The sequence below is a fragment of the Typha latifolia genome, chromosome 15 (assembly GCF_019914945.1).
Source record: "Typha latifolia isolate L0001 chromosome 15, TyphaL0001v2, whole genome shotgun sequence".
Lineage (NCBI taxonomy): Eukaryota > Viridiplantae > Streptophyta > Magnoliopsida > Poales > Typhaceae > Typha > Typha latifolia.
In genome coordinates this window covers 8,423,209-8,448,404 of record NC_133100.1, presented here as the reverse complement: position 1 = coordinate 8,448,404, position 25,196 = coordinate 8,423,209, and the positions used below count along the sequence as shown (strand labels likewise).

Genomic DNA, 25,196 nt, shown 5'->3' with positions numbered 1-25,196 from the left:
CAGAAAGGCTCTTTCAGAATGCTTGCGAGCTAAAACATCCAGACAAGTTTTAATTATCAATCATTTATATCTTATCCCTAGAGTTGTGGCCGAGAAAATCACAAAGCATTTCCGAGATCAAATGTTTTCATCGAGGGCTTGCATCATGAGATAATGAACTGGTGACAGACAGTGAGGCTGTGAAAATTGTGAAAGGGGGGCTTGTTTTCGTTTCTCTGTGCCTTGGATCTTTCTGAGCATTTGAGCCGGTTCAATACGGACAGAGAGATAAGTCCCCATCTCCAAGGTCTCACCCTCTCCTTTACATCCATATGACAGCTTATCCAATAGTAAGGCGATTTGGCTTCAATCCCAGGGTGTTTGTCTAATTGTTTGGACTCGGCCCTCTCAGGGTCAAACTTCTTTGTCTTCTGGGTGGCGCCATAATAGCTCTCTACATGCACATTTTGATGAACTTTTTACTCCTGGTGATCTGATACACTGATGTCAGTTGTGATAGACACATGGTAGCAACTCTTTTTGAGAGATCTATTAGATGCTCGTACACATGTGCTGTTGTACATTATTATGGATGGGGTTCATCATTGGAGAGTCATGCATTCTGGAATAGTTCTTCACAGTTTTCTCAGATCCCCCACATTAACAGTTCCCTTCTTTTTTCTTTTTCTTTTTTCCATTCTAAACCTGCTTAACTTTGCAAAGAATGGATCAAGAGAGATCTTGTCTTAGTTTAAGCATCGATTTAGTTAAAGTTTTCATCTGGCCTTGCCTGGTCTCTATAATATATCTCCTTTGCTCTCAAGTTCTGAAGTCATGGACCACTGCTTTCTTTTTTACAGAGTAGCCATGTTGCAGTCACTATCTTATAACTACTTCTCTTTTCTAGAAACATAAAAGTCGATGTAAGCTTCTTGTACTTGAAAGTAAATTGGTCTCCTTGGACCACCCACCACCCACCAACCAAGAGAGAGAGAGAGAGAGAGAGAGAGAGAGAGAGAGAGAGAGAGAGAGAGAGAGAGAGTAAACAAGAGAATTGATTAATTTTCTTAGTTGCATCTCATTGAAATGATCATACATACAAACTAAAGTAGACAGTTACTTTCAAACACACCCATTCACACACATACAGAATACTCTTGATTCCTTCTCTTCTCCATGCTTTTATAATTAAATGAGCATGGCCAACATATATATATATATAAATCCTCTCTCTAGTGCTTGGGGGGACACTGGTAGCACTTAGTGAAGAGCCCAAATGTATCCACCTGGTGTATGAAATTAAGCATGCTTGCCCACCCACCAAACCCAAATCCAACCACCAGTACCCACACCACCACAAAGCAATTCACTGAGTACAAGCCTGCCCATCCTCCTACAATCTTTGGTGGTCTCTCCACAGCATTCTGCAATCAAACAACCTTATATTAGATCTTCAAATGCAATGAAGCTTAGAAGGAAAAGAAAAAAAAAAGAAATTAATTTTGTTATAGTTGTAATAAACTGCACCTCTCTAGCAGAAGCGGGAGCAAAGGTGATCATGTGTGCAAGGGCTGGAATTATGTACACTGTGAAGCTTACGAGCAGCGAGCCGACCGTCGAGTTGATCGGACCAAAGAAGGGGAAGATGATCGCCAGAAACCATATCGGTATAACGACGGGCAGCCTCACGATAGCCCGCTTGAATGCGCTCTTCGTCTCGTGCATTCCGATGACCTTCTCCCACACAAAGTAGAGGGGAGTGCATGCAAATCCAAATGTTATGAACTGCATGCATGACAATATTATTAGTCTCAAGATCGAGTTCATTAGTACTTGCTTTGAAGTAAAAATATTAATAGTATCACCTGATGAATTAGCATAAGAATGACAGCAGCATCTCTGAAGCCTGTCCTTGGAAGCAAAGAGAAGGCATTTGAATGGTTGAGAAGCATGTCTCCAAATGCCCAGTACATTGAAGCAGCTGATGGTAGTGTCAATGTTAGCACATACAAAGTTGCCACCAGGTATATCAACTTAAACTTCTGTGGCTTCCACATTGCATGCATGATCTCTCTGCAAGCCCAAAAGTAAACTTTAATAAATCACAGAAAAAGAAGAAGAAGAAGACTAAAGTTACTTCTAAAATTAGTGTCATACACTGTGACAGCATGTCCTCCAAAGGTATAAAGTATGTTGGTAGCTCCAGTGAAATATAAAACCAACTTAGTTGGGCCTGAATGCTTGACATCTTCCACCTTTAAAGCAAGTAATATATATATTAGGATTAGAGTAGTAATTGCAAAGTAGTACCTGAAGATTCATAGAGAATGACTTGAAAAATGAAAGAGAGGAAAAAAGAAAAAGACCTACCTGCCCATGAAGCAAGGCTGCAATTGTCAGATACCATGCAGTAAAAGTAGTCATTAGGAGGCCTAGGAAGGACCAAATCCTGTAGTTGTGGAAGGAGGGGATGAAGACTGTTGTAGCACAGCAAGCCCCAAAAATGTATGTCCATGTCCTCTTGTCAAGGTTGTCATTGATGTAGTAAATGTTGCTAAATGGAAGATGAAATATCTTTTATTGGAATTCGAATTGCTTAAAAGTAGATTTATAATTCGACCAGAGCAATGAGTTACCTTGCACATGCAATTAGTTGGATAACAGATCCAAATAGAAGGAATGTGCAGTTGAAGAATAGGCCAATATTCCTCCAATGTTTCCCCAGAAGCCCATCAAGCACTTCGAACCACTGAGAAGTACCAATTAATCCATAGTTAACCAAGGAATCTGAAATAGTTTTTATCATCTGGCAAATGGGCTTTTATCCAAAAGATTCCCTCATAGGATAATATATGCAAATTAATCATAGTTTTAAAAATCTTAATAATTAATTATACCTGGATGACATGGTTTCTAAAATCCACCTTCTCTCTTTCCTTCCTAGTCCTATACTCAACATAGAGAACACTGATCAAGTAAGCAGTCCAACTCCCCATTAGCCCATAGAAGAGCTGGAAGAGGATTCCTGAAACCATTCCAAGCTGAGAGAAGGAGTATGGAAGTGTGAGCAGCACTTGAGCCACCTAAAATGATAACATCATAAGCATTAGAAAAGCACTATCCCATTAGCATTATAAACATCAACATATGCATATATATTGTTAATTATTTTGAGTAGTTTGTATAAACCTGGTTAGAAGCACAGCTGAACCATGCATCATACACTGAGCCACCATGCCAGAGGAAGTTAGAGAACTTGCTCTTTGAGCTCTTTTGATCTCCTTCCGTCTCCATCTCGACGTAGTTTCCGGCGACGATCGTCTCGACCTTCTCCGACGCCATTTCGAGATCTCCTTCTTCTTCTTCTTCTTCTTCTTCTTCTTCTTCTTCTTCTTCTTCTTCTTCTTCTTTCTTTGTGATGTGTTTATGAAGTTGTAAGTAGTAGTAGGCTGGAGTTGGGAGGGTCTAGTGGTTATAAAGAAACTTCTTCAGCCATAACTTTTTTTTACCTCATTTCTTTCCTTCTTCCTCTCATCACTGTCTTTGCGAAGTGGGAGGGATCGGAGGCAGCACACGAGCGGCCTGGCCCACCAAATGCTTTTCGGAAAGAAGCCCATCTAGCGATGGTCCATCGTTGGACTCTCTTCAGTCTTCTCCCTCTCTCTCTCTCTCTCTCTTCCAAGAAGAATGTCATGGAGTTTTGCATATTACCACCTAAACTCTGTCCTTATTACACTCCCAAGGGTGACTGGGATGTGGGACCCAGCAAGTGGGCCCACTAGAGTCTAGAGGAGAGGAGATAGATGGGCATGAGATGATTTCATGGTGTTTGTGTTCCTCTCTCTCTCTCTCTCTCTCTCTCTCTCTCTCTCTCTCTCTCTCTCTCTCTCTCTCCTTCTCTCGAGCATGGCATGGCATGGGATGTGATGGAAAATGATTGATTCCAGTGGAGAATGGAGATGGGGGGGATGAATATGGGGACATGGCAGCAGCATGAGAGGTAGTGCTCCACATGATTCTGCCACACGTGTGACAACTGGCTCCTCCTTTCTTTTTAATGTATCAAGATGTGGGGTTTTCTCCTCTACTTTGTTCTTTCTAATGTACAAGGTATGATGATTAGATCTCTTAATACTTTTTATATAAATATCACCTTCACTTTTACATATATTTAATCTCAAGTGAAAGCAGTTCCAAAATCTAATAAATTTCATCTAAGCATCCAATTTCAATATCTATTAATTAGTAATGCACAATTAGTAGCTAATCCTTGACCACCAAACACTCAATTAGCAGGTTCTATACTATCATTAGCAAAATAGATGTAAAGTGAATGCACCGTACTCTCTTAATGATGACACTTCTCTCCTTTCTTCCACTTCTTTGTATCAAGAAAAGAGATGGCATATTGCATCCTCCTTTTGGTCTTGGGACCATGCATGGGTATATTTTACTTTCCGACTATCTTTTAGATTAGATGATACTTAAATTATTTCTTTCTTTTTCTTTGTGACCACATTAAAGATGGAGAAAAGTCTCAGCTAGATTGAGTTGGCATGTCCATAGTTGGAAAGGGCAATGATATCTAACTCCATCCTTTTAGCTTTCTTTAAGTTCTTTCTATATCTCAAAACATAGGAAATTAAGTTGGTTCTAGATGCAAAATAATCTGATCGATTCTTTGTACGTGGCTAAGGCTTTCATAACCTCGTTATTTGTGCTGAAATTGGGGGGAAATTTTGGGGATTTTTTTTTTACGCCATATATATTATGTTTTTTTTTTTTTTTTTACAATCTACGCCTTTGAAAATAATGATGGTTTTGGGGTGGAAAAATTATATATAACACCTTGATTTTTAACGTTTACATACTATATTTTTACTATTTATAAGTTAAGTCTTATAATTTAGTAAATATATGCAAAAAATACTCTGGGTTAAATTTGGACTAACACCGTAAGAATATTCTGTTAAATATATATATATATTTTTCTAAAATAACTTAAATATATTCTTATTTTTTTAAATAATTAAAATATTCTTAGTATGACTTAGTTGAGAGTATTTTCATAATTTTTTTAGTATAGTTAATTTAACCCAAATGTTTAGTTAAGTTTAGTTAACTGATCTAATTTTTTTTTTGCTTATATTCACTAAATTATATAACTAAATAGTAAAATATAAGGTGTAAATTATAATTTCATTAAAAAATAGGGTGTTATATACAAATTTCCCTAAAAAAATTGTAAATAAAAAAGAACACAATCTTATATTCTGCTTAATTTTTATTTATTTATTTTTTAAATCCAATGACAAATATAATGGTGTTTCAGGGTAATTTTTTCTATGCATAATTACCAGGTTATCAAAAGTTACTACAACTTGGGCTTTAATGGGCTTAAAATTACTCCCATTATTTTATTTTAGCCCATGATTAATTTTGGGCCGCCCAAAAGTCTTAATGCAATGGTGGATTAATTACATTCATTAATCTTAGCCATCTTGGCCCATTGGGCCGCTTCATTCCTTGCGGCTTTAAGAGCATATATATATATATATATATACACATATTCTCTAGAAATGATCATGATTTTTTATTATATATATATTGTGAGATTCTCATTATTATGAATGCAACATATTATAAGAACCCATAACCCAACTATACATAAACTCTATCATTTATTTTCCAGGCTCATAAATCATCTAAAATCTCTCATCAATAATAATATTAACAGATATATTAATGACCATTGTACATTTAATTTTTTTTCTAAAATAAGAGTAGAATAATTTCTAGAGGGTCTAAAATTGATTAGTCATGCGTTATAAAAAAAATAAAGTAACTTTAATAAATTATACCATACATTTGATCTATTTTATAATCCGTTCCTCGTCTCGAGGTTTTTATAATCCAATTGCTGTCTTTTTCTCTATAATTCTCATATAACACTATAATATTATTTTGACCAATTAATATCGACTAAATTACTAAAATATTCCTACAATTCTCTCTCATTTTTTATATCCCTCCACCTATCTCCTTCATCGTAGCCACCACCACCACTTTTCTTATCTTCTCCCTTCCTCCGCCTTGTTTTCTTCTTCTTCTTTTTTGGGAAGAGAAAAATAAGATGAAGAAGATAAGAGTGATTTAGGTATTATAAATTATGTTATCTATTATAGCAAAATATTTTTTTAATACCGTCTAAATTAACATAAGGTGTTAAATAAGAATTATAGAGTAAAATAAGGGGTCAGTTGAAAAATTCTTAAAGATGAGAGTGTAAATCACAATATAGTTAAAATATAGAATATGATTTATAAAAATTTAAAAAATAAATAATAAAATCCATGTAAAAATGAATAATATAGTTCAATTATCTTAGAATAAAATTCATGTGAACGAGGAAGTGAATTTAGCTATACAATTCATATTAAATTATATGTTTTTCGATCTTGGTCATCTTTGTCCTATAATTTACTAATGACTGCATTAATCCTTTAAAGTGGGATTAGGGAATCAAGGTTAGATCATGCCCAGATCATGACTGTCTCTTTTCTTTTAACAAACCCAATTAGTAGATGCATCAACTTAATTATAAATTATTTGTTAGCCATGTTCCATTGTTCCATGTTTCCTGCCAAAGAAAGAAAAAGAAAGACTTTGGAAGAAGCCACAGGAAAAAGCCCAACAATTTACCTGGCTACCCTTCCATATATTTTTTTTAGATTAACCAAAGTTGTCACTTCTCTAACTTTTTTTTCTTTTTTTTCTTATAGAATGAAAGAATGTGTCTGAGTGGAAAATTTTTGTGGGATTTGTAGGGCTACACTGCTACACTTATCAATTTTGGGACATTTTGGAAATGGAGCATTTATTTTTTAGAAATTTGGAAATTGAGCATGTTGCACATTAATTTCATTGTCCTTATATGAATTTGTAGTTTTTTGAAGTTAAATTAAGATTAGTTTAAAAGAAAAAAAAATTAATTTACATTTCAATTTTATTATTATTAATATATAAAATGTAAGTTTACGAGTCGATTGTTCTAAGTTCTAACTCAGATAAATATATTGGACAATATAAACCTAGTCTTGAGCCTTCCCCAATTACATGCCACTTAATCAAGTAGGTGTTTGTATAATTTTTTTGCATAATACTTTGCGACCCATTATTCTAAATGCTTTGAACTCATTATCATCCTTTGTTGCAAACCGTTTTTGTAAATAAAAAGAAATAGTTACATTGCTGCAACTTGGAGGCATCACTTTGATGATACTCTCTTTAAATATTATATGTTGAGTGACACTTTGAGCACAAATGGTGGATAATTATATGAGCAAATTGGGGGGTTAAGAATTGGAAGGTGTGAAATTTTTGGTCCTACATGTAGCTTAAAAGCATCTCTCGGTTATGTAGTATAATGTTTGAAAATTCTTATATATGGCTGGGTTACCAAACATGTCTCCGTTTCAAAATGAGCTAGCCGTTTTATTCTTACCAATTATGGATTCTTCTCCTTTCCAGGCATGATTAAAGGAGCATTAGAGCAAGCTTTTACTGTTTGACCGCAAGCTGTATGATAAAATGCGGAGGTGGGAGGGAGGCCCACATCAAAGTGAGCCAGCCTAATGATGGACTTGCTTGCCCAAGTAAAGCTAACAGCTGCACTAATATTTACCTGAGCATGCTGATATCTGCAATGAGTGTTTTACATGATCTTTTGCAGGCAGAGGATGCCATGGAATGAGACAATAAGGTATTATTTACAAGCAAACAACCTCAAAAGGCATGTGGCTGATGAGAAAAAAAGAAAAGAATAACCAGAGCTACCATACCTTCACACCAAACTAAAAGGAGCCACCTTTGCAGTTTCTCCAATTAAAAGGAATAAGGCCCATCATCCAAGTACATCCTTATATCTCTAAAGCATCAATACCATTTGACCCCAAGGGGGGTAGAATCCTCTTGAGACATCCTCTGCAATGGCAGAATCAAGGAAGCTAATTTCTTGGGGAGCCTTGAGGATCTTCTCTTCATGCAAACATTGCCAAGCTGCAGAAGAGATGAGGAAGAAGAAGTACAAGAAGAAGAAGAAGAAGAAGAACAAAAGGATTGGGTGTTCTGGGTCTCTCTGCAACTCAGGTGATAGCTCAATGGTCATAGGGACAGCGACTACAAGCCCTCCTGTTTGTCAGAAGTGGGCTGCAACTAGTAGTTGTAATACCTCTAGTAGATCCTTGAAATCTGTTCCTGATGAGATCAATGGAGCTGTTTCCACCTCCTCTTCTTTCAACTCCTTAGCATCTGTGACTACCTCTTCTTCATTCTCTTCATCATTCTCTTCTGTTAGTGGGTCTTTTAGAGGAATGCAGCTCAGTAAGATCTCTGGATGTTATGAGTGTCATGGTGTGCTTGATCCAATAAATTGGGTGTCAAGGGATCCTTCCATGAGAGCCACCGTCTTTCCTTGCCCTGACTGTGGAGAGATCTTTATGAGGCTTGATGCTTTGGATCTTCACCAGGCAGTTAGACATGCAGGTAACTCTCCATGCTCCTTTGCTATCCAATTTCTGCAATCAGTTTCATCTAATTTGAACTAATTTTAGGCTTATTAAATTTGATCAATATTGTTTGTTTTTCTAATACTTGCATTGGTTTCCAACATCAGTCTCGGAGCTGGGTCCTGAAGACAGTAGCAGAAACATAGTGGAGATCATTGTCCAGTCAAGTTGGCTTGAGAAACAGGATCCAGTTTGCAAGATAAAGAGGATACTTAAGGTCCACAACTCCCAGAAGACTATAGCAAAGTTTGAGGACTACAGAGACACTATCAAAATCAAGGCCAACAAACTAGCCAAGAAGTATCCAAGATGTGTAGCAGATGGCAATGAGCTCCTAAGGTTCTATTGCACCACCTTTGCATGTTCTCTGGGGCTTGACGGAGCCACTAATCTCTGTCAATCTATCCCTCGCTGTAATGTATGCAGCATTATACGCGATGGGTTCAAACGCGACGACTTCGGGAATATCTCTACCATGGCTACCAGTGGTAGAGCACATGACATAGCCCAGATCTCATCTGACAGTGAGAAAAGGGCAATGCTGGTTTGCAGAGTGATTGCAGGGAGGGTGAAGAAGATTCATGATGCTCCAGAGGAGTGTGATTCAATTACCAGTTCAGTAGGGACTTGCTCTAATCTAGATGACCTCCTTGTTTTTAATCCTAGAGCTATACTGCCTTGTTTTGTTGTCATCTATGATGTCTCTCCACAGGCAGTTTATGTTTAGTTTACTCCATTTATCTTTGATCCATAATCTTGATGAATTGTGGTTGTTTTTGTTGTTGTGCTACTAAGAGCAAGTCAATGAATCTTATCCAAGGGGAATTTGTATAAGAATTTCATGAGACTGACTATTATATCTGTTCAACTATGTGGATGTCCATGCCCTTGTAAGATCGTTTTAGCACCCCAAAACAGTGATTACTTGTATGATAATCTAGATAGCATCTTTTGAACTATATGAAGAAGAAGGTAGACAAGTGCCATAAAACAAAGTTGTAGGGCAACGGTGTCTGCTTTTTTCTTCAAACATTATATATTGCAAACCAAAAGGCAAACAGCCTGCTTTAAACTATACAGCATACATATTCCTGAAACTTAAATTAAATTCTGACCCACTGTAATTTTCTTTAGCATATGTTTTAATTACAGATCCATTTATAATCCCACTATAGATGATAACAGTGGTTTTGTTTTCTAATAGAGTTATATTGCATTTAGAGTGGCAAAGTACTATATTTAAGCTGTCATCCAATGCAATCTGGTTTACTCTGCATCCATATCTAGGATAATCTACTGTCACATAGCTGCCTCTCTGCTTATCTTAATAGAATATTACTGTTGTGAGTGGCTGTACTGTATGTCCTTAATGCTTTCGCAAATTTACAATCTGCATTAATTGGGATATTTAAAAGAATAATATTATTGTCCTAATCTTGCTTGTTCTTATGTGGTTGTATGTACTATGTATGCAGCGGTAGAGGAACCATCTTGGAACCTAACAATATTATGAGAATAACCTTCTGAGTGTCCTGGAATAAACAGTTCTGTTCATCACTTACTCTTGGGAGGGGAGCTCTACACTTTTATCAGTCTTGCACAGCTGAGAGATGGTGTAGGAATAGAGTTTTTCTTCAGTTTAAGTTCCCCATAACAATTTTTTTTTTTGAAGTATGCCATATACTATAATGTTATTTGTAAATTTTAACACTCTTATATCCTGAACTGGAATCATATTACATTCCTCAAGTTTAAACTATATAGAAGTTCAAAAGCTAAGAAAAGGGTGTAAAAGCAAAGCGTATGCTTTTAATTTTGTTTTCTGTGATGCTTTTAAATTTCACCAATGTGATATGAGATACCGGGTTATAGTTCAGGCGGTGAAAATATAATTTAACATAATTTCGGCCTACCTTTTCTCAGATTTGCAGCACCTATTGTGTGAATCAAAATATATAGAGGAAAAAAGAAATCTCACAAGTAACAGGTGTGCTATTTTTGGTTGAGAGTGAGAGAGAGAGAGAGAGAGAGAAGAATAGTTGTTATGATACAATAGTAGGATTTGGATGACACTGGGGCAAAGGAAACAGCAACAAGAGCAGCAGCAAATGGTCCTGTCAATGTTGCAACTTATGGGACAAGTTCTTGAGCACTGATTGAGACCTCACTGCCCAATAAATTGCAATAGACTTGCAGATGTTGGGTCTGCAGCTCAGGATTGTTGTTCTCATGGACCACCTGCTAGGCTGCTACCAGTAAAAGCTGTTGGACTTCTTGCTCAATAATGGACTCTAACAAGAATAAACTCATTCCCCAATGCACATTCCTTTTTCCAGAATGTATTTTCTGGTTGGTTGCCCTGGGCCGTGTCAGTCTGAAATCTTATGAGTCAGCTAATTCTTGTATCAGTTGATTCATGTATCCAAGAAGAGCATCCAAAGAAACTTACAAGAATTTTTCTAGTAACCGACGAATGAATAGAAAATTGCTTAGTCTAAGGATTAGATGGCCTCGTCCTCGTCTCGTTCGACCTGGATTTTGTTGCAATACAAGGTGTTGTCGACGAGTCTAGTTGTTTGGGAATACAACCGCAATCGAGCGATAGCTATTTTTTAGGCTCTCCGAAATCGAATTGAATTCTAATTCTTTGTCGCTGATCACCACCATAGCTATCATTGAAAGTTGATAGGACAGAAATTTAAATAATATATCGTAGATACAAAGTTTGTACCAAATTATCATGAATCATTCAATTGGGCAGAGCCCGTGTTAACTTTTTATCCACTTAAATGCATCCTTTTCGAATCAAGGTTTGTTGTACATATTAGCTTTCAATATTACTAAGATTATTAAGATTATCCAAGTAGCAGGTACCGTTAAAACAAACTATAATTGATTTAATAAGCCATTCACAGTTCCACCATTCAAATTAGTTTATGCTTACAAATACATGGCTTAATATATATTTGAGACAAGCATATGATTACTAGAAGCAGGTGAACCCAAAATGGTGGCTATAATGTTCCATCGATCTGGAAATCCCTAGAGTGAATCGCATTAAAAAGATGGGACGTAATTGGATCCCAAAAGACGGGGTTGCATATAATCCTTCTAACAAACATAGATGGCACCATCATTCATATTTCTTAAAATTAATCTAACATTCGAGCTCTTGAATGATTAAAAAAAGAAAGAAAGAAAGAAAGAGAGATTTTCGAGAGCTGCGCCGGGACGAAGCCCGGGTCAAGGTGAACACAGACGGCGCCGTTTGTGAAGTGGCTGGGCTGTAAACTCCGGAGCGGTCTTGTTTGCTGTCGGAGGAGGCTACCTCAGCAATTCTGTGGAAGGCCTGGGCCGAGCGTATGGGCTTTGGGACCATGTAGCTCGGTGACTCCCCCTCATCTGGATCTGGTAGAAGTGTTTTAGTAAAAGCTGAAACCCCTTTCTCTCAGGGTTTTAGCCGAGTTCGCGCTTTCGCCACCGTCCTCCAATAACAGAGGTGGTGGTGGTGGTGCGATCGAAGCCAAAATTAGGGTTTCTCCTCCTCTCGTCTCTTCGAATCCTCCTTCCTCTAATGGCTCGTTCCATTAGCTCGAGGCTCTCCCTTTACAACATCCCGTGGAGGTCCATCTCTCCCAGCGTGAGTACTCTCTCTCACTCTCTATACTCCTTCCATCCCTTTCGTTTACTTCCTCGAATTAATTTCCTCATCCAGTTTTCTTCTTGTTGCCTAGTTCGAGGCGTCTCCTCGCCGATTTTTCTCAGTGGTCTCCAGCTCGCCACGGGCTTTTTCGAACGAGCAACCCGATTCAGGTGGCGCTGGCCGCTTAAAGTTTGCTTCTTTTTAACTTATCTATCCTTATTCCTTATGTTCTTATTGGGTTCTGGTTATTTTCTTGATACGAGATCAGTGGGATGGAGGAGTGGAGGTTTATGCGGGCACTGGTGTACGAGCAGGTCATTTCATGGTTGGTTTTTGTAATCTCTTATTGAATTCTTAGTTATATTTTTCGTTGTTTAAATGGTAAAGATCCTTTCTTGCTCTCTGTTTCTGGTAAATTTTAGGAACGAGACAGATGAGCGTGAGAGATTATTACGATGTGCTTGGGGTGAGCAAAAACGCTGGTGCATCGGATATAAAGAAGGCTTATTATGCGGTACGTAAGCTTTTGCTACTATATAAAGTGTACATGTCGAGTTACTTATTATTGTGGTGTTTTAATAGCTAATTGCTTCCATCCATTTGGTCAGCTTGCAAAGAAACTCCATCCTGATACAAACAAAGACGATGCAGATGCAGAGCAAAAGTTTCAAGAAGTTAATCGTGCCTATGAGGTATTGTTATTATTATTCTTATGTTAGTGGTACATGTGTTTATGTTATAACTAGCCTGTTACAGGAGAATTTATTGCTTTTATGATTTGCAGGTTTTAAAGGATGAGGATAAACGTGCAACTTATGACCAGGTGCTTCATTGCATCCCTTTTTGTTCATCATTACTCAGTTGCTGTCTGATGTATTAATGGACTTGTGTTCACTGAAAGCTCAACATGACTAATAGCTAAATTTTAATTAGAATTGGTCAAAGTGTGTTCCACGATCATATGCTTATCGATGCCTGTTTTCCATTGGAATTTGGACAGCTCGGACCAGATGCCTATGAAAGAACTAGTTCAGAAGGTGGTGGCCCAGGTGATCCTTTTGGAGGTGCTGGATATGGTCATCCATTTGGAGATGCTTTTTCTGATGTCGGTGCTAAATGAACTCTGGTTTTACTTTATTGTTGTGAACTATCTGCTTTTATGTATAATGTGTCATTAACTTAGCATGGCTTTCAACTAAAAGTTAGATTTCTTCTCTTTTTTGATGGGTTAGATGTCTGACAGTGCATATTGTAATCTGATTTTCAGTTATTTGGAAACATGTTCACTATGAAAGAAGGCGGTCGAGATGTCAAGGTCTATATTCTTCCTTGTAATATATGTGTCTCTTATGTGTTGCAATTTTATTTTTAATTTGCTGATTACTCAATATAGGTTTCCATTGAGCTATCATTCATGGAAGCAGTTCAAGGTTGCAGAAAGACTGTTATGTTTGACACCGATGTTCTCTGTGAAGCTTGCAGTATGTTATATATAAGAAACAATGTCTCCTCTTTTGGTGTTTTATCCACGTGGTCTCTGATCATCATTACTTTGATATTAATGTAACTGTTTGTCCTTTTTGCAGATGGGACTGGTGTTCCCCGTGGAACAATACCTCAAACATGTAAAGCGTGCAAAGGTTCAGGAGTGGTCAGTCTCCAATTTCATGGATCTTGCAAATTTAGGCTATATTAGAACTTATAGCCAACTTGAATAAATTTTTCTATGTTTCTAGTTTGCTTCTTTTGCAACCTGCAGATGTACCTGCGACGTGGTTTAATTAGTTTTGAATCAACTTGTACAAGGTGTGGTGGAACTGGAAAAATTGTGACGGTATAACTCTTTCTAGTTTCTGATGACTGATGAGTTTGTTCATTATTTGAAGTTGTGCGAAAATTTGTCTTGAAACATTTTTCACCATCACTTATATCATCATTAATAAGTTATAACTTGATCATGTATCCTATCTCCTCATTTCTAGATGATTTCATTATATAGCTCTGTGCATTTGGATTTTCCTGTGGCTGTGAATAAGATGACTATAATTATCAGTTGCTGTCACAGTGAGATTTTATGCCAAACATGTTTTATGGTAACTTTTCTGAATGATGATCATATAGAGTCCCCTATATCTAAAGATTCTTTGGATTCTTTAGCTCTTTCTCATTAGTTAGTTGTGCCTCAGAACAGATTCACTAGAAAAGGTATCCATGCTACAAACAGCTCTCTGTGCGGCAAGTTTTTTAGTAGCCAAAGTACTATAGTTCTCTCATAAATATCCAAGTTTTAAATTCTAGATGCTTATAGCACTATTATAGCTTTCTAATTCACTCTATATATAATGGTGATTGTTAATTCACTAACTATTCTAAAAAATTTAAGTTGTTAGAGAACGGTGATTTTTATAATTTATATTCTAACATGGACAAGTTGTTTCATTTGTATACATTCAATGAATGCTCAATATTTGTCCTTGTTGGGTCCATTTATGCTTTCTGTTACCATTTGAAGTCTTATATTTCTTTTGTTGTGTAATTCTTTTGAAGAACTTCTGCAAGTCATGCAAGGGAGAGCAACTCATGAGTGGGAAAAAGTCGGTCAAACTTGACATAATGCCTGGTATGAAGCTGCTACTCAGTTAAACTTGTTTATTACATGTCTGTGATGTTAATTTTATAAGTAGTTGTTCACAGACAGATAAAAAGCATGTCAATTAAGCACCTCAAAACCCATGCTAAGAATTTTGGACAGTCAATGGCGACTTCGAGAAACATATAAGCGTATCGATACAATTGCTGCAAAGTTATATTTGAGATGCAATTTCTTGCATCTTAGCTTTTTTACTTTTTGTCTATCATTCAATGGTTAGAACAGAATGAACACATTCTCATTTATTAGCATGATATAAATACTCCAAACCAGTGATAAGCTTCCCGGTTAATAAGCTCTGTAGGTTTTGCAGTAAACTTCCTCTCCCCATTAGTTCAAGGTCACGAACCCAAGTCTAAGGATTGGAGTGACATAAGGTTGCAGCATTTAAATGAAAAAGGACCACAGGGATTGAAAGAAACAAAACTTCAGGTTTCTAAAAACTAATAAATCGGAAAATAAACAGAAATTTCTGTTTTAATGAAAAAGACTTCCAAGATCAACTATTGAATCAAATCAATATTCTACCTGAGTCTAGAAAGGGACCTAAGATTAGCATTAAGGATACAGTACTCGTATGACAAAAGAAATGAGAAGGGAAAGACCTACCTTTGTTGCAGGGAACAAAGGATACAAAGATGGAGCTTTTACCTATATGCTTGAGTCTGCATGATCTTGTGTGATTCCTCCCCCTCCTTTTGCATTTCCAGGAGTTGATAATGATGACACTATGAGAATCTGTGGAAGTGGTGGAGCCGATCCTGAACGTGCTCGGCCTGGTGATCTTTATGTTACTGTCAAGGTATATACCTTCCTCGTATGATACTATCTGCTAATTGTAAACTTGGAATGATTGCAAACAGGCCAATTTCCTTTTATAGGTAAGGGAAGATCCTGTCTTCCGCAGAGAAGGCAGTAATATCCATGTAGATGCTGTTTTAAGTATCGCCCAGGTACCCTTTCTCTATGATGTTTCCTTCTTTTTGTTCCTTCTGCATTTAAGGTTTAAATAATTATATTGTATGTAAATTGTTCATATATTCCAAAGCACCTGTGCTCCTCTTTTGTTTGTGAATGGCTGATATATTCGATGTTCTGAGCATTCTTTTTCTCAAACCGAAGGAAATCAGTACTGCTCATTCTGCTTTAGCTTGTGTTGGTTCCAAGTTACAACTGATTCAAAAGCTAATTGACTATATATGTGATCTAACTGATGAGGACTTGTGAAATTGCTTATATATAGGCCATCTTGGGAGGTAGCGTCATAGTCCCAACTCTTACAGGAAATGTTTCTGTAAAGGTCAGTTTGGAATTTTCGTCTCTTTGGAATGTCTGAGGAATCCGTGAACAAATTAATATAAGAATTGAGCTCTTCATTTGCATTCTCAGTTGTGATTCTTTTTCACAGGTTCGCCAAGGTACCCAACCTGGAGAGAAAGTGGTTTTGAAGGGAAAAGGTTAGTATTACAGTAGTATTAGTTTGTTATACATATAGAGTTGCTTCCCTATCTATTGGTGCTGTTATAGTACCTGTTCATGCTTATATTATTTGTTTTCCATAAAGTACTAAAATCTCCCAAAATTTGAAAGACATAAACACCAACCCCAAATTTCGGCGTTACATATGACATGAACTAGTTATAACATATATGTGCAATTGCCAATCTGCTATTTTCTTCTCTTAGAATGATTGTATGAAATGGAATGCATTTTACCGGTATAGTATAGTTGTAGCTGTATTTCAGACCTTACACCAATATTCTGTTCTTAATATCTTTGTTGTCCAGGAATAAAATCGAGAAACTCCTCCTTTTATGGGAACCAATATATTCATTTCAATATCAGTATTCCATCGTAAGTTTTTCTATCTGACAAGACTTTAAAATTTCACACTTTACACCATTTGTCTCGTTACAAGTCTTCTTCCCTCTTACAGAAGAGAATAGGAAAATGATTCATTCTCCATATACTCTTTTTGTGTTCAGAAATCTGACTCAAAGACAAAGGAATTTGATCGAGGAGTTTGACAAAGAAAGGGACAGAGACATGGAAGGAGTTGCAGCTGCATCTGGGTGACTTGTATTTCTGATCACTCACCTGATAAACCAAAAAAAGAACTCGTGAATCCACACATTCTGAACTCCTTGTAGATTTATAGGCTATTTTCACTTATAGTCTGTAAAATACATAGAATATGCAGTATAGTTATTCATTTATAGCTCACCATGATATCAAAAAGTTATAGTATAAGGCCTTTCCTGTGAGCTATAGGTACAAAGGCACTAGAACAATTATAAAATACTTTTGTCGAATAATTCGGTTCGTCAGAACCTTTGAAATTACAATTTCATTTCTGGATCATTGCGGTGCACAAGAGAGGTTGATCATCTGTAGTTCTGACTTCATTTTGCCTGTTCCTCTTAGATATCATTTTCATTTCCATAACGCAATGCCTTTGTTGAGCTTTACTAATAATTGACTTACAACAAATTAGTTTAATTGCATCACGTAGCCTTCTTCTTCTGGATTCAGTTTTGCCCAAGTGCAATTCAAATCAAGAAGACTGGACTTTTGGTCATCCTTTGTAGACTCTTCTAATACTAGTGTGAGAATAAATCTTCCAGCCGCTTCTTGTGACCAACTTCCTTTTGACATTAATGGTCTCTATTGTTTGATCTCTGACTCTGTCCAGGCCTTCAAACTTTGGCTTCTATTCAACTTTCATGCCTTCTTTTACTTATCCAAGGAAAGAAAGTATAGTTAGTCAAATGATGAAATTTTCTACGAACTTATCATTGAAATTTTTTCCAGCGTATCTCGATCTGACTATAATACTGACAATAACTGTTCTGTTCTCCTCAAAAAGAAAAGATTAAAAATGGACTATTTTTGAAGGCTATCCAGCAAACGTGCTATGTACATATACAAGTATATTAATCTTTCTCAACTCAATATTTTCTAAGACCATGAGGAGCATAATTTGAATAATTAAAGTACCAATTTTTTTTTAATCCAAGATGCTTCTTTCTTATATCCACGAAGGCTTTTCTTAAAAAAGGGTGAAAAATATTCATCCATATATTTTTAATCACCAACTTGGATGCACCGTAGTATAATTTATCACATACAACCAAGTTTGTCACGTCTGCAAATAAATATTTAAGACGTATCATGATAAGTTTTTTATTCACCTACAAGAAGTAATAAATAAATACTGAAACCAAGCAAATAATTATTCCCACAACTTTCTAGTATTTATAAAACTAGGCATTTTTTTTTTTTTCCTAAAACTATTTGAAGAATAGTTGTCAAACCGAATCTGAGAAAATGATATGAAGATAATTTTAGGATTACAATTCACTTATATTCTAAAAAACAAGAATATAGATTTCGTTTTCTCCTAAATAACATTCATTCCACACCCTGTCTTTTGTGTTTATTACGGTTTTATCTCTCATTATTTATAAATGTTTTTAATTTGATCCTTAAAATCATAAATGTTGGACCTTCACATGTTTATTGTTATTTACACCTTTTTTTTTGGGACCTTCGCATCAAACTCTAAATTTTTTTTTTCTTTTATCATATAAACATATTCTTGGTTAAATTAACGATTTATAAGAAATAATAAACTCTAAATGTAGGGCTCTAGATTAAAAAAGAAGAAGAAGGAGGATTACAAATATTTAAATAACAGGGTGTAAGTCGTAAATAATAAAATAACGCGCAACTAGTTCACGCTTACGAAAGCCGGTTTCCCCGTCGAATTTGGAACTCGTGAGGAGTTGTTGATCTTCAACTCCAATTCCAACCGCACAGCACTGTGAAGTCTCCGCCCTCCTCTCTTTTAATTCAAAGCTCGTTTCCTGGACCCTATATAGCTCCTCTTCCTAGGGCTTCTCGTCATCACTTCTCTCGCAACCCTCCGGAAGAGGCGATTCAGATCGACGTCCTCGCGGTCAGCTGCGGCGGATCTGGATCTTGAGGTCGCCGGAGGTATGGATGCTTGCGATCTCTCTTTCTAGCTTTGATCTCGTTTTTTGATCTCCATCTCTGGATCAATGCATCGCGCGATGATTCGAATACCGGGAGGTTTCTTGACGCTTACCTCGGAAGTGGTAATGTGGAGAGGATGAAGAATTGAATGATTTTTTTTTTTTTTGACGAAAATTATGTAATCTAATTGTTAAGAGTGTTTTTCTTATCTTTATCTTTAGATCGTACGGTTCCTTGTTCTATTTATACCTCTAGATCTTTTGGCTTCTTGCTTGGTTCATACCTTAGGGTTTCTCTTCTGCATTTGCTGAATTTGAATCTTTACCTTGTAACAATGTTCACCAGCAGGTTTTACATCATCTTGCAAGTTTTTGCTATATTTGAGAAGCGGTAGAGATGAATCCATTTCTTGTCGGACTCTTCGCTCCTGTTATAGCTACTTTAATGTTTCGGAATTCGAAGAATGGGAAGAAGAGAGGGGTGCCGGTTGAAGTAGGTGGAGAACCTGGATATGCGGTTCGTAATTATCGTTTTGCTGAGCCTGTGGAGACGCATTGGGAGGGGGTCCTGACGCTTGCTGAGCTGTTTGAGCAATCCTGCAAACGCTTTGCCTATATGCCTTTGTTTGGCTCAAGGAAACTTATTGCAAGCGAGATGGAAGTAACTCCAGATGGTCGATCTTTTGAGAAGCTCCATTTGGGAGATTATGAATGGCTAAGTTATGGTGAAGCTTTCAAAGCTGTCTGCAACTTTTCTTCTGGGTTAGTGCAAATTGGCCACAGAAAGGGTGAACGTGTTGCTATCTTTTCTGATACCCGAGCTGAGTGGCAGATCGCCTTGCAGGTAGTTTATATTATTTAATTCCCTTAACCACAAATTGGAACCATTCTTGTAAAGTATCAATATATTCTCCTTGCAATATCATCTCTTTCATTTACAACTTTACCTGCAGTTAGATTCAAGATGTCATTTCACCAAGTAAAATGTAGGTTATTGGTTCTTGCTGCTCACTTGTTTTATTTTTTGAAAAGTGTTCTTTAATGATTATGTGGAATCAGAAGCTAGGCGAAAAGTTGTATGTCATATTAATTTTGACATAGTGACAAATATAACATGCACACAAGTTTTAGTACATATTGATGTCTACAAATAAAAGTTCAACACATTCGTGCACTATAATGTTTTACATATGAACCATGAATTGAAATTTGTTGTCCTCTGAAGTCTGAACAAAGGGATCTCTTATATTGCTTGCGTCACTTATCACTAATTTATATACTCTTTGTAAGTGATTTTGCAGAACTTTATGAAAGAAAAGACTGCATGCATTCACCAAAGTTGCATGATATTATGGCAGAGTGAACTTTTGGCATCATTTCCAACTTGCTAACTTCCTTATTTTGGCATTGTAAAATAGGGATGCTTTAGGCGAAGTATCACAGTCGTCACTATTTATGCTTCCTTGGGGGAGGAAGCTCTCTGCCACTCACTAAATGAGGTATGATATCTTATTATTTCTCTCCATTGAAAGTCTGTCCTTTCTGCTAAGTGCTAACCTTTAAGTTTTAAATACTGTGTTGTCATCTTTCAATATGGTTTTGACTTTTGAGATCTACCAATACTTCGGGACATATCCTTCTCATGTCACAGCTTTTATACCTTTCGCTCTCATAACATGCTTCCTTAGGACCATGCCATGAAACTTTTGTGATAAATTTAATATTTCTTGGTGGGACATATTCTCTAATTATTACTATTTGTATTTTTTTTCTCATGAAAATCTATTTTTGGTTATTCTTTGTTTTCATCTATGTGAATTCTTGTTTCTTTGCGAAGTATCTCCTTTACATGTAGTGATTCAGGCATTCTGTTGTATTACTCATGATATTTTCTATGTTTTGCAATAATGTTAAGTTTCAGTCCTCTTTCCTTTTTTTTGGCTGTTCAGACAGAGGTCACTACAGTGATTTGTGGGCGCAAAGAATTAAAAAAGCTGATTGATATAAGTGGACAACTTGACACTGTGAATTGTGTAATCTATTTAAATGACGAGGGTATCCCAAATGAAGTCTCATTGGCTAAGAAAAATACTAGTTGGAAAGTTGCATCGTTTGAGGAAGTACAAATATTAGGCAGGGAAAATTCTGTTGATGCAGATATGCCTGCCTCATCTGATGTTGCTGTGATAATGTATACAAGTGGAAGCACTGGCTTGCCCAAGGTTTGTTCAAGTTGTATTGTTTCTCTTTCATTTATCAGTCTCTTGATTGTTGAATTGATGTCTTTATAATTACTTTCAATTATTTGATTTCTGGAATTGTTTTAATCCAAACCTCATGTGCCTGGTATCACTGATTGCTCTGTCAGGAATGTGGTAGATTGTGCTCCCAACCTCGTGAGTCTTCACTGAAAAATCTTTTTTGGCCTTGGCATATATATGACAGACGTGTTCTTTTTCCCTCACTTTTTTTTGTTAATCATTTGCCTTGGCATATTTATGATAGACATGTTTCCTTTTCCTTTTCCTTCACCTTTTTTTGTTAATAATTTGCCTTGACATATTTATGACAGACATGTGCATGTGCAAATGTGTGTGCGTGCATGTAGTCATTGCTCTAAAAGGAACATCTTATGCTATGGATTCTGTGACTGTATGCAATCATCACCATTTTATGTTCCTTGCTTAGCTCTAATGGCATCTTACTCATTGTCCAGGCAGTAGTGAGCTGGAAGAGCTGTTATGACTATTGGGGGTAGAGGACTCTAGAAATCTACTATCTGCCTAAAGTAGCTACCTAGATTTGATGCTTCTATTTTCAGGATTATATTATGCTTTTCGTATGATATTTATTTGTATAGTGATTGCTTTGAAAGATGAACATCATTTGCTTACATTTTATTTTTATTTTATCAAACTACTACATATTTATTTTATCAAATTTCTACATATTGCAAAATCATTGTTGTATTTTTATTTGAGCCCAACTTCTGATTGAACATTGTATTTACTGAATTTTTTACTGCTATGTCATGGCCTTAAGGAAACCTGTCGTGGCACAACTATTTGCTGGGTGACATAAGACTTCTTGGCCCATATGGATTACCAAGAAGGCAAGAACTTCTTGTAGCATTGACATAATCATATCATTATATGCTCATTTTAATGATTATAAATGGATAGGTTATTACTATGCATGCATATATTGTATGCATATATGCATTACTTCGATCTGAACATTTCTCTAGACTTATAGCTCCTGTTGACCTAATTATGTTTTTCCCGATTACTTTTCATGTAGGGAGTAATGATGACACACCGCAATGTACTGTCTACAGTTTCAGCTGTTATGACCATTGTACCTGAACTGGGTAAAAAGGACATATACTTGGCATACCTGCCACTGGCACATATTCTTGAGTTAGCAGCTGAGGTAAGGAATTTGATATCATACTGATTAGGAACCTGGATTTCACTCTTGTCATATTATATCTAAGCAATTTTATGTGCTTTTGCAGGCTGTAATGGTTGCTGCTGGGTGTGCAATAGGGTATGGATCACCTTTGACTCTTACTGATACATCAAATAAGATTAAAAATGGTACTAAAGGTGATGCTTCAGCATTGAGACCGACATTGATGACTGCTGTACCTGCGATACTAGACCGTGTTCGTGATGGTGTGCGGAAAAAGGTACTTATCTTTTGCCATTTTGGAACTGTAGTATTTTTCTCTCTCTCGTCCCACGTAATTTCTTTTGCGTAAACTGCTGTTTGTTTATCTCTCCGCCTCCAGGTAGATACAAAGGGTGGCATAGCAAAGAAATTATTTGATGTTGCATATGGTCGTCGGTTAGCTGCAATAAATGGAAGCTGGTTTGGGGCATGGGGTCTAGAGAAAATCTTGTGGGATATTCTTGTCTTCAGAAAGGTTCGTGCAATATTAGGAGGTCATATTCGGTTTCTACTTTCTGGAGGCGCTCCTCTCTCTGGAGATACACAAAGATTTATCAACATATGCCTTGGGTTAGTAAAAATTTCTTTGCATTTTTGTTTCAGGCTTTCATTCATTGACCAATTTGCCTTGTTCATTGACGTAAGCTATAACAACTATTTAAGAGCTGCATATGTAATCTTGCAGAGCTTCATTTCTGTTTGATGACTGCTCAGATAATTAAGATGCTGTCAACTTGAAATAGTTATGATAAATAGTTAGTTCATTTTATATATCAGAAGGGGCTCAGATTCCTATTGAATGTTTATTGACCTTTTTATAATTTCCAGTGCTCCAATAGGGCAAGGATATGGTCTTACGGAAACTTGTGCTGGTGGGTCATTTTCGGAGTATGATGACACATCTGTTGGACGTGTTGGTGCTCCCCTTTCTTGTTCATATGTCAAGGTAAGGATGTAGTGGCTCATTTCATTTCGTTTAGCACCTAGTCTATTCATTTTCATATTCGTTGTTGCCCATAAATAAAGCATTTTTTGTTCTTCTCTTTGTCCATATCATATCTGCAGTAACTAACATAAAGTCACTTTATATATCAGTTGATTGATTGGCCAGAAGGTGGATATTTAATAACAGATTTACCAATGCCTCGAGGAGAAATAATTATTGGGGGTCCAAATGTAACTGCAGGATACTTTAAAAATGAGGAAAAAACAAATGAATCTTACAAGGTAAGCAGCAATTGAAATAATGAGATGTTTTGTTTCATGCTGCTTCTTAGGTTAATCATCATGCTTTTGTCCTCTTGAGAAGGTTGATGAAAGAGGAATGAGATGGTTCTATACTGGTGATATTGGCCGTTTTCACCCTGATGGGTGTCTTGAAATTATTGATCGGAAGAAAGATATAGTGAAGCTCCAACATGGTGAATACGTCTCTCTGGGAAAGGTGGGCACTTGTGGAAGTTATTTTGTGCTTGTTGTCACTATTATTACATAGTGAACCTCCAACATGGTAAATTTTCATTACAGGTAGAAGCTGCTCTCAGCGTGAGCCCATATGTTGACAACATCATGGTGCATGCCGATCCTTTTAACAGTTACTGTGTTGCGCTTGTTGTAGCTGCCCGTAGTGCAATAGAAAATTGGGCTTCAAATCAAGGAATCACATACAGCAGCTTTTCAGAGTTATGCCAAAGACAAGATACTGTGAAAGAAGTACTTGGATCCTTACAAAAGGTTTGCTCTTCCATCCTTTTTAGCTAAAGCATTAGTCAGATCTTTAGTAAAGCAACTCAGGTTAAGTTCTTATCTTAGGGAATTTATAAAAGTATCTTGTGGAATATCTCTCTATGGCTATATATGCTCAGGAACATTTTCTGCGAGACCTTGATTGCTTCCTTTCTATAATCTGATTGCATTCATCAGCATCGCCTGGTGAACTGCTGTGCAGTTTGTCTTTTTCCAAAATGATTTCCCTGTTCTCAAAGAAGAAAGTGACATAAATAAATAGATAAAATTGAATATCTTGTGACTGAAAGCGAACTACTTATAATTGTTGTATTCTATCTAATGCAGCCCCCCCTGCACAATATATGTATGATAGAAGAAAGACATCTGTTTATTATTATTGATGTCATTGATTTATGGTTCAGGCTGCTAAGGAAGCACGTTTGCAAAAGTTTGAGATTCCAGCAAAAATCATATTGCTTCCTGAGCCATGGACCCCTGAGTCTGGCTTGGTCACCGCCGCACTTAAGCTCAAGAGAGAAGTTATCAGGAAAGCATTTGCAGACGATCTTGCTAGCTTATACGCCTGAACTCATTGGAGCAAATTTAGTTTTCGAGGCTTGTAGTGACAACATACAGTTTGCTTATGTATTGTTCTGTTTTATTGATGCGGTAGTGCGTTCTTAGTAGCTGAAAGCTTTATACTTTGTGAGGCTGTTTTACATCCAATCTATGTATTTTTGACCGAAACTAGTAAAAGATCGGAGATAAATAAATTGCACTGTTATATATTCTGCATTGAAATTTATTTTTCCACTTGTTAAATGTAGATGCTTGCTACATGGGAGTTTTTGACCAAACTAGATTTATTTTTTATATTTTTTTTTACTGAAATAGACTATTCTCAAACTTATTACTAAATACTAAGTTACTACCGTTCTAACATTTGTATTGTCTGACAATTTATTTTAACTACTACAAAATCAAGTTAAATAATTTTTTATATATAAAACATTGAAATATTTAACGTTTTAGAATCAGACAAAATGGCTAAAGTAATCAGCATTTTTATCTAGAGATAAAACGTTGATAAATCTAATATTTTTATTAGGACTACAATAAATTAAACACTATTTAATAATAAATTTAAAAAATAATCTATTTTGATTTAAAAATAAATTTAG

The 25,196-nt window shown here is 36.4% G+C and overlaps 4 protein-coding genes across 7 annotated transcripts; 3 read left to right on the top strand and 1 right to left on the bottom strand.

Moving 5' to 3' along the window:
* Nucleotides 1-1,033: 1,033 nt before the first annotated feature.
* Nucleotides 1,034-3,626, bottom strand: LOC140801896 (auxin transporter-like protein 3). The gene is made up of 8 exons (XM_073157262.1): nucleotides 3,169-3,626; nucleotides 2,877-3,062; nucleotides 2,616-2,728; nucleotides 2,350-2,533; nucleotides 2,137-2,234; nucleotides 1,845-2,052; nucleotides 1,507-1,764; nucleotides 1,034-1,403 (listed from the first exon to the last, which is right to left on the bottom strand). The coding sequence occupies exons 1-8, from the start codon at nucleotides 3,319-3,321 to the stop codon at nucleotides 1,212-1,214; spliced, it is 1,392 nt and encodes a 463-aa protein (XP_073013363.1). The 5' UTR covers nucleotides 3,322-3,626; the 3' UTR covers nucleotides 1,034-1,211.
* Nucleotides 3,627-7,054: 3,428 nt separating this feature from the next.
* LOC140801638 (uncharacterized) lies at nucleotides 7,055-9,383 on the top strand. Of its 3 annotated transcripts, none has more exons than XM_073156842.1 (4): nucleotides 7,055-7,110; nucleotides 7,510-7,634; nucleotides 7,712-8,523; nucleotides 8,654-9,383. In XM_073156842.1, exons 3-4 carry the CDS (start codon nucleotides 7,968-7,970, stop codon nucleotides 9,271-9,273), a joined length of 1,176 nt encoding a protein of 391 aa, XP_073012943.1. In that variant the 5' UTR covers nucleotides 7,055-7,110; nucleotides 7,510-7,634; nucleotides 7,712-7,967; the 3' UTR covers nucleotides 9,274-9,383. The 3 variants fall into 3 exon arrangements, with proteins under 3 accessions (XP_073012943.1, XP_073012945.1, XP_073012946.1); XM_073156844.1 differs by lacking the exon at nucleotides 7,055-7,110 and adding an exon at nucleotides 7,344-7,400; XM_073156845.1 differs by lacking the exons at nucleotides 7,055-7,110; nucleotides 7,510-7,634 and having other exon boundaries at nucleotides 7,662-8,523.
* A 2,292-nt stretch (nucleotides 9,384-11,675) lies between these two features.
* On the top strand, nucleotides 11,676-17,200 carry LOC140801781 (chaperone protein dnaJ GFA2, mitochondrial-like). The gene is made up of 18 exons (XM_073157061.1): nucleotides 11,676-12,186; nucleotides 12,281-12,359; nucleotides 12,458-12,514; nucleotides 12,612-12,703; nucleotides 12,798-12,881; nucleotides 12,974-13,012; nucleotides 13,190-13,294; nucleotides 13,457-13,504; nucleotides 13,583-13,670; nucleotides 13,776-13,840; nucleotides 13,949-14,023; nucleotides 14,737-14,809; nucleotides 15,550-15,641; nucleotides 15,721-15,792; nucleotides 16,083-16,139; nucleotides 16,248-16,296; nucleotides 16,627-16,693; nucleotides 16,825-17,200. Exons 1-18 carry the CDS (start codon nucleotides 12,121-12,123, stop codon nucleotides 16,913-16,915), a joined length of 1,299 nt encoding a protein of 432 aa, XP_073013162.1. The 5' UTR covers nucleotides 11,676-12,120; the 3' UTR covers nucleotides 16,916-17,200.
* A 1,352-nt stretch (nucleotides 17,201-18,552) lies between these two features.
* Nucleotides 18,553-24,816, top strand: LOC140801783 (long chain acyl-CoA synthetase 9, chloroplastic). Of its 2 annotated transcripts, none has more exons than XM_073157064.1 (12): nucleotides 18,553-18,835; nucleotides 19,184-19,678; nucleotides 20,253-20,333; nucleotides 20,784-21,056; nucleotides 22,135-22,266; nucleotides 22,352-22,525; nucleotides 22,628-22,857; nucleotides 23,116-23,233; nucleotides 23,383-23,514; nucleotides 23,597-23,731; nucleotides 23,815-24,021; nucleotides 24,438-24,816. In XM_073157064.1, the coding sequence occupies exons 2-12, from the start codon at nucleotides 19,232-19,234 to the stop codon at nucleotides 24,600-24,602; spliced, it is 2,094 nt and encodes a 697-aa protein (XP_073013165.1). In that variant the 5' UTR covers nucleotides 18,553-18,835; nucleotides 19,184-19,231; the 3' UTR covers nucleotides 24,603-24,816. The 2 variants fall into 2 exon arrangements, with proteins under 2 accessions (XP_073013165.1, XP_073013166.1); XM_073157065.1 differs by having other exon boundaries at nucleotides 18,601-18,835; nucleotides 19,181-19,678.
* The last annotated feature ends 380 nt before the right edge of the window (nucleotides 24,817-25,196 follow it).

Coding starts and splice junctions, on each gene's coding strand:
- LOC140801896 (XM_073157262.1), bottom strand. CDS start 3,321: ATGGCGTCGGAGAAGGTCGAGACGATCGTCGCCGGAAACTACGTCGAG. Junction 3,063..3,168: donor TCAGCTGTGCTTCTAACCAG/GTTTATACAAAC, acceptor TTATCATTTTAG/GTGGCTCAAGTGCTGCTCAC. Junction 2,534..2,615: donor CAACTAATTGCATGTGCAAG/GTAACTCATTGC, acceptor TCTTCCATTTAG/CAACATTTACTACATCAATG.
- LOC140801638 (XM_073156842.1), top strand. CDS start 7,968: ATGGCAGAATCAAGGAAGCTAATTTCTTGGGGAGCCTTGAGGATCTTC. Junction 8,524..8,653: donor CCAGGCAGTTAGACATGCAG/GTAACTCTCCAT, acceptor TTCCAACATCAG/TCTCGGAGCTGGGTCCTGAA.
- LOC140801781 (XM_073157061.1), top strand. CDS start 12,121: ATGGCTCGTTCCATTAGCTCGAGGCTCTCCCTTTACAACATCCCGTGG. Junction 12,187..12,280: donor GGAGGTCCATCTCTCCCAGC/GTGAGTACTCTC, acceptor CTTGTTGCCTAG/TTCGAGGCGTCTCCTCGCCG. Junction 13,295..13,456: donor TTGGAGATGCTTTTTCTGAT/GTCGGTGCTAAA, acceptor TCTGATTTTCAG/TTATTTGGAAACATGTTCAC.
- LOC140801783 (XM_073157064.1), top strand. CDS start 19,232: ATGAATCCATTTCTTGTCGGACTCTTCGCTCCTGTTATAGCTACTTTA. Junction 19,679..20,252: donor AGTGGCAGATCGCCTTGCAG/GTAGTTTATATT, acceptor ATTGTAAAATAG/GGATGCTTTAGGCGAAGTAT. Junction 23,234..23,382: donor TTTCTTGTTCATATGTCAAG/GTAAGGATGTAG, acceptor TTTATATATCAG/TTGATTGATTGGCCAGAAGG.